At 41.2% G+C, this 13,566-nt stretch overlaps 1 protein-coding gene and 1 long non-coding RNA gene across 4 annotated transcripts in view; one reads left to right on the top strand and one right to left on the bottom strand.

Annotated features, from left to right (window-relative positions):
• LOC120812332 (SRSF protein kinase 2-like) overlaps window positions 1–13,566 on the bottom strand; it is a 96,092-nt gene that overhangs the window by 31,485 nt on the left and 51,041 nt on the right. For all 3 annotated transcript variants that reach the window (XM_040168214.2, XM_040168215.2, XM_078097392.1), the window contains exons 4-6: window positions 13,238–13,325; window positions 12,722–12,809; window positions 12,536–12,642 (exon numbers count right to left, since the gene is read on the bottom strand). In XM_040168214.2, the coding sequence (XP_040024148.1) occupies window positions 12,536–12,642; window positions 12,722–12,809; window positions 13,238–13,325 (283 nt within the window). The remainder of the gene's footprint in view (window positions 1–12,535; window positions 12,643–12,721; window positions 12,810–13,237; window positions 13,326–13,566) is intronic.
• On the top strand, window positions 8,692–11,889 carry LOC120812341 (uncharacterized). The gene is made up of 2 exons (XR_013454727.1): window positions 8,692–8,839; window positions 9,111–11,889. It is a non-coding gene; the product is annotated as an uncharacterized LOC120812341 (long non-coding RNA).

The following is a 13,566-nucleotide window of genomic DNA, read 5'->3' as shown; positions in this document are numbered from 1 at the left end:
TCTTTTGCTCCATATCTATTAAGACTTCTTCATTCATTTTATTTCTTCCTTTCTTTACTCTCAAGTCAATATTTTACAGTCCGTCAATGAGACGTGTTCCTCTCCTCCTCTGAGGATCACTGGAGGTTTGAAGTAGCTCTGCTTCACAGAATTGGGAAAAAAAGTGCAGGGTTCTACTACCTACACAGCAAAAATTGTAGTGTTGATTGGAGTTAAATTCCCAGTGTAAATTATTCCGAGTGAATGGGTGTTGATTTGTGTGTTATTTTAACACTTACAGTGCAGAAAAAGCTCTGAAGGGGGCGTCATTCCAAGGAGTTCGGAGCATACACTTATTTTGAGTTACTTTCCACATCCGTTTTTTTCGCGCTCATTCATTGACGAGCAGGATTTGTCTTCACTTACCGTGGCAGTGAACTATGCTAAACGCCCAGAAGAAAGCTGTGTGGGATTGGGATATTCGTTTTAAAAGGTAAGAACATGTGGATTAATGGAATTTACTTGCTAGCTAGCTAACAAGTGATTTAGCATTTTTTCCTTCCCCAGCTCCTCCCCAACTGCACTTAACGTTCGAGGTAAAAATATACGTTGCGTGTTTAAATGTGATACAAGTGCTTAACATTGCATTTACTATGCTTCTATTGTTAAGTTCTGTGAGAGAACATTTTGAAACATTTTAAAATGTATAAATGTAATCTTTAACACTAAGTTAGTCGAGCACCTGTAAAACGGTAAAATTACGTTAGTGTGTTTTAATATAAAATGTGCTTAAGGTAAAATGAGCCGGCGCTGTTTCGCTAGGTCGTCCGACGGGGGGAGGCTACCGGCGCTGTTTCGCTAGGTCGTCCGACGGGGGGAGGCTACCGGCGCTGTTTCGCTAGGTCGTCCGACTGGGACGCCGTAGTTAAGGCGGCAGGCTACAAAGTGCTGCGGGAAACGGTGGTGTTAGCTAGCTAGTACTTTGTGGCGTCGTCGTCAGGTTTAAGATGATTTGTGTACGCCCGCGTTTGTTTTTCGTCAGCAATGAAGGCCTGCGCCATTAAAATAGCAGATATACCGACTGCTGCAGCTTTATTTCTGCTGTGGAAGTCCTAGATATGTTGGGAAATTAAACAGCATCATGTCTGGATTAGTAACCTCATCTGGTGGAACGAACTAGCCTTCTCAAGTAACGGTAACTTTACCTGTGCGGTTCAGATTTAACTGTTTAGTTATTGCAATAAACTGATAAAAACTAAGCTAAAATACAAACATTGTGATGAAGATTTGTTAAACGTTTGAAATCATACAAAATCAGGTCCTTCCACAAGACAACAACCAAACAACTTTTTAAAATGTTCGTTCCTTAAATAGAGTTTAGGGCAATAGTGGATTTATACAAGTGGTGTGAACCCAAAATAACTAATTCCGCCGTTATTTACTTGTGAAATGGGTCTAAAGTAAGCCGAAACAGCAACATCGTGATACAGATTAAAAAGATAAAGTATCAGGTCTGTCTGCAAAATGACAAGCAAACAACTTTTAATAATGCTTGTTTTCTAAATAAAGTTCTAAAAAAGTTGCCAGGGCATCATGTTGCAAACAGAATATTTTGATTTTCTTTCTTTTCTTTTTCCTGCATATGATGAACAATCATCACTGTTGTTTGTGAAACATATGTTATCTCCTTGCAGGAGATTGAACCGTTTTTTCCTTTTTTTCACTAGCTGCAGTTTCAGGATGTTGCTGAAGGTGAAATGCAATACTATCAAGAAGTACATCAAATTGCCCTCAGGCTTCACCTATTCAGAATTCATCAGGGAAGGTAAATCATTTGAAGGCAAAATGAAATATGTAGCCAATTTAACAACAAATCACAGCACAATATGATCTGTGGCAGAACTATTTAAATACTTTTGTATTCAACAGAGTATTACATTAATGACAGTTCGTAGTGAATGCGGCGCCTTCTTCTGCTATTTTTAATAATGTGTTTGACCCCTTTACCCGTACCTGTTCGAATCTTTTCCCGCAGATACTACAGGCCTCATGCTAGATCTGCTCTCTATCGTAACCTCTCCTCTCTCGCCTATCCCACCTGCTCCACACATGTCCAGCACCTCGTCACAGGAGGTCTCTGGAACTGCCAGTCAGCGACTCGCAAGGCTGACTTCATCTCCGGCTTCGCTATCCAGCAGTCACTCGACTTCCTCGCTCTCACCGAGACCTGGATCACACCTGAGAACACATCCACCCCAGCCGTTCTCTCCTCCACCTTCTCCTTCAGCCACACTCCCAGGCCCACTGGTAGGGGTGGTGGCACAGGTCTACTCATTTCACCCAAATGGAGCTTTTCTCTTTACCCTCTACCACCATCTCTTTCTACCAATCCAAAATTGAATCTTCATTTTCTAACCCCAAAAAACTCTTCTCGATCTTCTCCAATCTCCTCGAACCCCCTACCCCTCCTCCCCCCTCCCCCCTTCTTCCGGGAGACTTTGTCAACTACTTCACCAAGAAAATAGCTGACATACACTCCTCCTTCTCAAACCCACCTCCTACTTCTCGCGTCCCACCGACCTCACCTCTTTCGCCCTCACTTTCCTCTTTCACCGCCCTCTCTCCTAACCAAATTCTTACCCTAGTAACCTCTGCCCGTCTGACCACCTGCCCTCTTGACCCCATTCCATCACATCTTCTACAATCTATCGCGCCTGACCTTCTTCCGTTTCTCACCTGTCTCATCAACAACGCTCTGTTATCTGGCTGTTTTCCCAATTCTCTGAAGGAGGCAAGAGTCAACCCCCTCCTAAAGAAACCTAACCTCAACCCTTCTGAAGAAAACAACTACAGACCGGTCTCTCTTCTTCCCTTTTTGTCCAAAACCTTGAACGTGCTATCTTTAATCAACTCTCCTCTTATCTCCACTGTAACAACCTCCTTGACCCCAACCAGTCAGGTTTCAAGGCAGGCAACTCCACAGAGACTGCTCTCCTTGTTGTCTCAGAGCAACTCCACCCTGCTAGAGCCGCCTCTCTCTCCTCTGTCCTCATCCTTCTGGAACTCTCTGCTGCATTTGACACGGTCAACCACCAGATCCTTATTTCCTCCCTTCAGGAACTTGGTGTCACAGGCTCTGCTCTCTCCCTTCTCTCGTCCTACCTCGACGGCCGCACCTACCGGGTAACCTGGTGAGGATCTGTGTCGGAACCTTGTCCTCTTACTACTGGAGTTCCTCAGGCTTCCGTGCTGGGTCCCCTCCTGTTCTCGCTTTACACCAACTCTCTTGGCGCTGTCATTCGCTCGCATGGCTTCTCTTACCACAGCTATGCCGATGACACCCAACTAATTCTCTCCTTCCCTCACTCGGACACCCAGGTGGCGGCTCGGATCTCTGCCTGTCTAACTGACATCTCTCAGTGGATGTCCGCCCACCATCTGAAAATCAACCCCGACAAGAAAAGATTCGCTTACCCAGGACCTGACAGTCAACTTTGGAAACTCCGTGCTAACGCCCACTTTGACCGCTAAGAACCTCGGCGTCACACTCGACAGCCAACTCTCCCTGACTCCCAACATCACCGCGACAACGCGATCCTGTAGATACACGCTCTACAACATCAGGAGAATACATCCCCTTCTCGCTCAGAAGGCAGCGCAGGTACTGATTCAGGCGCTTGTCATCTCCCGCCTGGACTACTGCAACTCCCTCCTGGCTGGTCTCCCTGCCACCGCCATTCGACCTCTGCAGCTCATTCAGAATGCAGCAGCTCGACTGGTCTTCAACCTTCCGAAATTCTCCCACACTACTCCACTCCTCCGCTCTCTTCACTGGCTACCGGTGGCCGCCCGCATCCAGTTCAAAACATTGGTGCTCACGTACCATGCTGTGAATGGATCGGGTCCAGCTTACATCCAGGACATGGTCAAACCCTACATCCCAACCCGCACTCTCCGCTCTGCATCTGCAAAACTACTCGTCCCTCCCTCACTGAGAGCAAAACACTCAACTAGATCTCGACTCTTTGCTGTCCTTGCGCCAAAATGGTGGAACGAGCTCTCTGAAGACACCAGGACCGCAGAGAGCCTTCACATCTTCCGCTGCAAACTAAAGACACACCTCTTCAGACTCTACCTCGACTAAAGCAGTGGTTCTTAACCTAGGTTCGATCGAACCCCAGGGGTTCGGTGAGTCAGTCGCAGGGGTTCGGCGGAGGTCAAGACACACACCGACTCATATGATTCGTGGTGACACGCCCCGCTTGGCCATCATTGGCTGCAGGTGATCACGCAACATCGCTTGGCCTATCTGTGCTGCAGGGAATTTGGCACGCTCAGTAGTCGATTTGTGACTGTCGTGATGGTACGTTGTGTGATTTCTTTCTTAATATTTTAATCCCTTCATACTAACTATGTCGAGCAAAAAAAGAAAATGGTCGGACGAATATGTACAATATGGATTCACATGTATAACGGAACGTGATGGGAGTCAGCGTCCTAACTGCATGATTTGCAATGCCAAGTTGAACAATTCTAGTCTAGCACCGGCAAAACTAAGAGAACACTTCCTTAAGCTGCATGGAGATGGACAATACAAGAACACAACGCTCGCTGAATTCAAGGTGAAGAGAGCCAGATTCGATGAAAAGGCTACTCTGCCTGTTCTCGGCTTTGTACCCATCAACAAACCGATCCTCACAGCATCGTACGAAGTTGCTTACCTGATCGCAAAGCAGGGCAAACCACACACCATTGGTGAAACACTCATAAAACCGATGTGAAGAAACTTGTGGATGACTTCTTCAAAGACAACAATCTTTCGTGGGATATGGTATCTGCAGTTTGTTCGGACGGAGCTACAGTCATGCTGGGAAGAAAGTCTGGTTTTGGTGCGCTAGTGAAAGCCGATGCACCACACATCATTGTTACTCATTGTATTCTGCACAGGCATGCGTTGGTAACAAAAACCTTGCCTCCAAAACTGGCAGAAGTATTAAAAATTGTAGTGGAATGCGTGAACTATGTGCGAAATAGTGCTCTGAGGCACCGCATCTTCAGTGAGCTGTGTAAAGAAATGAGCTCTGAATTCGAGGTACTTCTGTACCATTCTAACGTTCGGTGGTTATCCCAGGGACAGGTGCTGAATCGTCCTTTTGCCGTACGTGTGGAATTAGCACCAACATCGTCATGCAGATTGCTTAAAAAATTCTGAGTTCATTCTCATTTTAGCGTACATGGCTGATATCTTCGCAGCTCTCAATCATCTCAATCAACAGATGCAGGGCGGTGGAGTCAACATCATCGAAGCGGAAGAAAACCTGAAGGCTTTTCAAAAAAAGCTACCGTTATGGAAACGACGAACAGAGAACGATAACTTGGCAAACTTTCCCCTGCTGGACGACTGTGTAAGTAAGATCGAAGATGTATCTGGAATCGGAGACATTTCTGTACCCGCGGAACTGAAGCAAGCAATTACCACGCACTTAGATGAGCTTGCAAAGTCTCTCGACGGATACTTCCCTACAAGAGAGTCATATCCAGCATGGGTGAGACAGCCGTTCAGGTTTAGTGTTGAGACAACAGATGTCAATGATGAATTCCTCGATGAAATCATTAAAATTCAGCAGAGCCAGGTTCAACAGCAACTCTTCAGAACACCATTGCTCTCAACGTTTTGGTGTCAACAAATGGTAACGTACCCTGTTATTGCTAAGAAAGCTCTGGAGATTTTCATACCGTTTGTTACAACATATCTTTGCGAGCAATCCTTTTCGAGGATGCTGGACATAAAAACGAAGAAAAGGAACAGACTTTGTTGTGAAAATGACATGAGAGTGGCACTTGCCAAGGTGAAGCCGCGCATTTCTGAACTGGTCTCTGAAAGGCAACAGCAGAAGTCACACTGATTTGCAGTAAATATTCATTATTATGTTTTTGTGTGAAAATCATGTTTTAATGGTTTTGTTCTTTGAACACTGATGTTGATGCACGATTCATTTTGTGCACCAGTAAAATATATACCTATGTTTTGAATTTTATTTTTCCAATTAAGAAGGGTTCGGTGAATGCGCATATGAAACTGGTGGGGGTCAGTACCTCCAACGAGGTTAAGAACCACTGGACTAAAGACTAACAAATTGTAGCACTTAAATTGTACTTGTAACGTCACTCATCTATAGCAAATTGTAAATTGGCTTATTTGAGGAAATTGCACTTTCTTGTTTCTTGTTCTCCTGAGTTTGTACCCTATGGTTGAATGCACTTATTGTACGTCGCTTTGGATAAAAGCGTCCGCTAAATGACATGTAATGTAATGTAGTGGAATCATCAACATTAGTTAGAACATGGTTGTACATGATTCTTTTTAGTTTAACAGAGTTAAGCAGGGTGATTTCAAATTTGCTCCAGGTGACTTAATCTGCTTACATTCCATCCTTTTTACAGTCAAAAACAAGTTTGGGCTTCCTGATGTAGCTCGACTGTACTTGACATTTTTGATGATACTGACACAGCAGTAGAGGAAGACATTCTACTAGAGCTGTTGGAGGCCAATCCTGTGCCTGACAGTACGTGACAGCATTTCCAATGAAGGTAGGTGTCATTAAGAAAACCAATGTTAATGGATAGGGCTATTTGGTGCACCTAACATTGACCTTTCTTTATGGAAGGAACATGGCAGTGGTCAAGGTTGGGTCAAATTTGTTACAGATTACTAAAAATATAATCTGAATACTTTAAGGTTACTTAAAATGTTTATACTTAAATGGATAAAGCCACATTAAGTTAAAATTCTCTCTTTTTAAAGACTTTTCTCCTCTAGATCATTCAACACAATCTTCCCTCACGGACACCATATCACTTCCTTCAAGTGACAGTGACCTTAGAGAACTGGGTATGACCACAGGCAGAAATAGATCCAGCAAAGAAGACATGAGCAGTTCTGCAACAAAGGCTTCCGTGGCAGAGGCGGCAAAGGAGGTAATTGAGAGCTGGAAACGTCTTATTTTGATTTACTATCAATTATAAGGTGTCACGTTTAAGCATTTGGTTCCAAACTCACTTTTTTATCAAAGAAAATGTTATTAATTTGCTCCCTTCGTAGATGTTTACCTTTCACAACACTTCTGTATTTTGTCATTCCTCTGAACTTTCACCCGTAGTCTATATAGACATATTGTGGTATGTTTTTTCTAATAGACTGAATTGAACACTGAAACTTATTTTCCCTTTTCCTGTTATGCGAGTAGATTGTAGAAAATGCCTTGCTTAAGAAGCCTGGAGGAGAAGATATTCTTGAGGAGTACAAGTCAGAAAATTCACTAATGCACCGCACTCGGAGACAGCTTGTCAACATATTGGCGAGTGATATGACTGAGAGACATGGGTAAGATTTAAAAAGGAATTACAAAGAAATATAATAAGACTGTAATCTTGTAATTATATAACTAATGTAATGATATAACTAACGTTTCTTGTACTAAAGAAATTATTAAAGATGGACTTTCTTCTCTCCATAGCAGGATTCCTTCCCGTCAGCAGAAGGAGAAGTATGCCCTGGGAATTATTACTCTTTCCCTCACTGAAGGATCCTTTTTCTCCAAAGGGCTATGTAAGTTTTTCAACCTTAAGAAAACACAGCAGCAGATTTACAGTAAAGGGCTTTGGCGTTGTAGTTTTCATTCTAAAATAACTACTGTTGTTTATAAAAGTGAAAATATTTCAGAATTCAACAATCATGATGGTGCTCTGACTTGAAATTACTTGGGTTATAAGGCTATTAAAAACAAAATCTGTTAAATAAGTAATTGTTCTTATGTTTCACAATGCTGTATTTTCACTCTATGTAAGATTGTTTTGTGATTATTTGTGTTTATTCATTTAAATGTAACAGGAGCATTTCTATGATGGGGAAAGAGGAACTGGATATTAAGCGTGGCGCCTCAAAACCATTTCCAGGACTTCAGCAAAACGGCCAGTCAAAGAAGTCTCAGTGCATCAAGCACAAGGACCAAAGCGCCAAAGATCAGCAACCACACTGCCTCAGCAGCTTGATGGAGATGCCTGCAGGGAGGCCGTTTCATTTCTTGTTCACTCCCCTGATGAAGCAAGTGTATTTCAGAAGATGAAGATGACGTTTCAACATCGTCAGGACCTAGTGCATGACCCACAAAGAAGCACAGATGTCTTCAAAACCTTTCCAAGCTTTTTAGATGTCAAAGGACTTGTGAGTTGTATATTTCTTTTATTTAAACCGAAGTCTTAAATATCCAGTGTTTTGCTGGATGTTAGCCATGAAAACACCTAATCATTCTTCTTCATTTATTTATTTATTTATTATAAATTATTGTCTTTTTCCAAAATCTTTATTCTGATTTACACTAGTTTAATATACCACACACTGATATCAAAAATCACTAAGCTCACCATTAACAATGCACTGGGTCCTGGGTTTCATACAGAATATATGCTTCTGTGTGTGTGTGATCAACAAGTGAATCAAGACATTTCCTCCTGCTGTTTGGTGCTGAAACAGCCTCCAAGATGCTTGAGAAGTGGGACAGTTCATTCAAGCTCAAGGTCATCAAAGAGGCCAAACAACTGACTCACTAAAAGCTGCTGAGAAACTTACAGAGAACGATGAAACGGGTAAACTACACAGCATGCATTGTTCATATTACGAATTTGTTAGCTATTTTCATCTTTTCCTATTAGACATTAATGCCTTGTTTTTCCTCCTGATTGGGACAGTGACATCGCTTCTATGCTGCTTCTTCTCCATCTCTTGCCACCCACAGCGGGAGGGAAGAGGACCAAAATAAGTCCAAGTGCTGCAGTGGAGAAAATGGTGCACTTTCATAAGGTACATTATATGCCTCATTTGTTAAAATTCCAGACAGTTTTTTTTTTTGTTATATGCACTTGCTAGCCATTTGTTGCTTTTAAATTGTGTTCCTTCCAAATAAATGGTATTGCAGGCCCAGTATGTCCCAATTATTTGAGGACTGTTTTTCCAGTGAAGCAAATGTTCTCATTCACAGGGGCAGTTTACAAAATGTCTATTACATTTACATGGACCAGCAAGTACCAGATTCATCTGAAGGTGTACACATAATATTTTTTTTTCTTTTTAGTCATGCTGCTCCATCAATGAATATCTGCAGGAAAGGGAGAGTAAACAACCATACATCCTTGCCATTGGCCGAACCCAGAAGGCGATTGATACCTTCTACATCGCCGTTGACAAACAGCTCATCCTCTGCCAAGCCACCAGCTCGTTGGGTGCTTTTGATGAACTGTTTAAATCCCACTACGTGTTCAACTTGTCTTATGATGAGTCCCTGGTCCATTTCTACACTTTTCTGCAGACAACGGTCTACAACATTGATGTTACCACAACAGATGAGTCTCCAAGAGTTTGTGAGTTGCGGGCAAAACTTTTGAATGACATATGAATATGTTTAAATGTTTTGTATGTCAAGCAGTGCATGCTACCAGTCAGTGCCTAATAACTCATTTGAGAATCTGCCACAGTTTCTATCCAAGCACTAGGTTTAAGTTAGTTTGTGCACAAGATCATTGTAGGCGTCAGTTTTCAACATTTTCAGGTTTTAAAAAGCATTTAATTAGTGTGCACGATAAGGATTGTCAAAGTGGTGATGCAGAAACCTCAGAGTCATTTCAGGCGGATTTTCACAGTTTACAAAATAGTACAGAAGTTGGAACAGAAGCAACAAGTGTCGTGCAGAGCCCTGACACTGGGTATTTTGATAAAAATGGATCAGGTCAAAGTATAAAAGAAAACACAGAAGATATCTCTGCTACAATTATTGCCAAACTCCATGGTAGTGGAATGGCAAATAGTGTAGTTTCGTCAATTGTTAGTGATTTGGAAGAATTTGCTGGTGGTCTGCACTCCCAAGTTAAGCATGAAATACTGTCTGCCGTGCCAAAAGATAACCCTGTAAGATCTACATTGGAAAAGGGTTTTGACAATTTAGAAAACCCATTTGTGAGTTTTAATACTGAAACTAAAAGAATGAAGTATTTCAACAAAAAATGGGGAATTGTGGAGCTGCTGGGAAAAAATTTAGGAGTTAGATTTGATACAAGACGAAATAAAAGTACAGGTACTTATGATCAGGTCCCAGTGAAAGACACTTTAGTTTACATTCCAATTTTGGAAACTATTAAATGTATCTGTCGCAATTCTTATATTTGTGAACTACTTGCAAAACCATGTGTATCAAAAGACAGATATGAAGACTTTTGTTATTTTAAGTCACATCTATTGTTCTCAAAAACACAGAGTTCTTTACTAATTCAGCTTTACTATGATGACTTTGAGACTGCTAACCCACTAGTTTCAAAACGTGGTGTTCACAAAGTTGGTGCTCTTTATTTTGTCCTCTGAAATCTGCCTCCACAGTTAAACTCTGTATTGATGAACATTCATTTGGTGGCATTGTTTCACACAGAAGATGTGAAAAAATATGGCTTTGGTCCTATTTTACAGCCTCTAATTGATGACATCAAAATATTGGAGAGTGATGGCATTGATTTGCCTTTCTCATCTGAAAAGGTCTATGGCACTATATGTCAGATAACTGGGGACAACTTGGGGATGCATGGAATAATGGGTTTTACAGAGTCTTTCAGTGGACGTCACTTCTGTCGTTTGTGTTTGATTGAAAAAGAGGATGCTCAGAATGTTTACAAAGAGGATGACCCAAAGATAATCTTGCGTGGAAAAGACATTTTGGTCTAAAGAAGAATTCAACTCTTAACAGCCTACAGTACTTTCATGTTTGCTACAACTTTTCTTTGGACATAATGCATGACATACTTGAAGGGGTGGCTCAGTATGAGATAAAGTTACTGTTTGAATATCTCTCGGAAAATGTGTTGTCAAAACCTGGTCCTTTGTCACGAATCTATGCTTTTGACTATGGCTACTTGGAGCGCAAAAATCGTCCGACAAGGGTCAACTTGGACAGTATAGGCAATAATATAGGACTCAACTCTATTCAGACTCTTTGTCTGGTAAGAAACATTCCTTTGATTTTTGGTGACATTGTGCCAGAAGGAAACCAGAATTGGACTTTACTGTTGCTTTTACTGCAGATAATTAACATCATATTCTCTCCATCTGTTACACTAGGCATGACTGCATTTGAAGCATTTAATAATGGAACACCATGACTTGTTCAAACACTTGTATCCAGGTAGAAACCTGATTCCTAAACATCATTTTATGTTACATTACCCGTCTTGTATTCGAAAAATTGGACCGTTAATACATATGTGGAGTAGGATATTTGAGGCAAAACACACGGTTTTCAAAAGCACACTAAAAAACTTCAAGAACATCACTGTATCACTTGCCAAAAAACATTAAATGTCGATAGCGGCCAATTGGGAAACCTCTTCTTTGAACCATATTGAGTATGGACCTTTGAAAACATTTAATGTGGACAATGAGGAAAGTGGTGAAATGTTTGCCCAAGCCCTGCCCGCTGTATCAAAAGACATCTTCTCTACTAACTGGGTAAAGATCAGCGGGGTAGAGTACAGAGCCGGGTTAGTCATTTTCAGTGGTACAGAACAAGAAATGCCTGTGTTTTGCAGAATAAAAAACATACTTTTAGTCAACAGTGTGATCTACTTCATAGTGAATAAGCTCATGGTTGACCATTTCAGTGAGCACCTTCATGCCTACAATGTGTTTGAAAGTGATGAAAAAAATGTGATGAAAGTAGACAGTCTTCAAATTTATAAGCCTTTTGACTTACAAAGTGCTTATGGTGGAGATGATAGCCTTTATATTGTACCATTATGTTCTCTGTAAGTGTGCATAGAGTTCAGTTGTATGGTGCTTGGATATTTGTAATTAAAAAAGATTAATTCATTGAATGTTTGTTTTTTCTGGTAGTGAAAAAGCATGTTCAGAACATCAAATGTGACACAACTGTCATGAATACACTTTAGTGTAAAATAACACTGAATGATTTAAATTAACACTTTTAAGAGTAAGGGAGTAACACGATTTAGATGTAAAAATACACTTTAAAGTGTCATCAAATAACACTGTGAATGTTAGAAATTAACACCCTCAGTGAAAAGGAATAACCCCAGTTTAGTGTAAAAATTACTCTTAAATGTGTTAAGAAACAACACTCTAAGTGTTACATTTTTAACACTATTATGGAGTTAAAATATTAACACCGTCCAAAGTGTTTATTTAACTCTGAACTGGTGAGGATTATATAAACTCAGGGAAAGTGTTAAATTTGACTCTATGGGAGTTGAATTAACACTGACGTTTTTGCTGTGTACATGCCTGTGTACCATTAAAAACATTGATAAAGCTCATAATCTTTTCAAATGTTTGATCATGTACTCATGGACATATTTATTTTCAGAATGAGTTGATGAGACAAATGATTACTGTACGTGCAATGGTTGGACCTGAGTGCAGATTTTGACCCATTACACAATTCAGAATATATTTTCTATAAATAGATCTGGTTTGTGTGTGTGAGTGTGTGTGTTTCCATACCTGTTTGATAATACTCTTGACACATGCCAGAGGCAGACCTTGGTATTTGGATTTGATAATCCACTTCAGCAGGTGGTGACCTAGCACTTCAAACACCATACACACATCTGGTACGGAGAGTCAAGGACTCACATTATTACATCACTGTCAATCACACACACACACACGCTCCTCCGATTGGGATACGTATGCCGTTGGCTCCAGAGATCTTGAAATCATCTGTCAGCTGAACCACCATGTCCTTGTTGGGGTCGGCGGGGTCGCTCTCCCTCACCTAAAGCACAGGAGGACAGAAAGACGAAGCTAACATGACTGAAGAGAATAGAAGATCAAAGTAGGATCAAGAAACAAGGAAAAAGGAAAGGAGGACACCAAGACAGGAAAGACAAAAAAGAAAAGAAAGAGCAGATGGAATAAAGATGCTGAAAGATTGAGTCTAAGATGACTGTCCTCTGCCTCCACCATGCAAGATAAATGACAAGTGTATTTCTGTCTCTTCTTGTTAACAGAGGAAGAAGAGAGGCGAGATGCAAGGTTTGAGAAGGGAGGAAAGAGGGAAGAACAGGAGGAGACATATCAGGAGGGTGAAAAGAGATGAAGAAAACAATGATGAGAAAAAGTCAGAAAGAAGGAAAACCCCAAAATAAAAATAAATACAAATAATAACATTCACAAAACCATTCAAACTAATCAGATCCTCACACATTGCAGCAGTTTTATCTCATCCAGGGCCGTCTCTGTGTAGTGCTGCGCGCTCTTCACCACCTTCATCGCCACAAAGTTTTTCACTCTGTGATGACAAGCGCAGATACATATAGTCATTTTCCACCAATAGGAGGGTTAAAGCCAGTAATGCACATTAATTCACTGCATGAAAAGTGAGATTTTCGTCCCCGTAAACGCCCGGAAATCTCCCTAATTTCCGACAATTTCCGACAATTTGCAACCCGCGCACGTCGTGTTTGTCTGTGCCACAAATTGTCGGAAACGAACCATGACGTATGCTGTTACGTCTCCCTTAGTCTAGGTGT

This window comes from Gasterosteus aculeatus, chromosome Y, assembly GCF_964276395.1.
Source record: "Gasterosteus aculeatus chromosome Y, fGasAcu3.hap1.1, whole genome shotgun sequence".
Lineage (NCBI taxonomy): Eukaryota > Metazoa > Chordata > Actinopteri > Perciformes > Gasterosteidae > Gasterosteus > Gasterosteus aculeatus.
The sequence above is the reverse complement of the archived record's forward strand: the minus strand, read 5'-3'. Positions and strand labels throughout refer to the sequence as shown.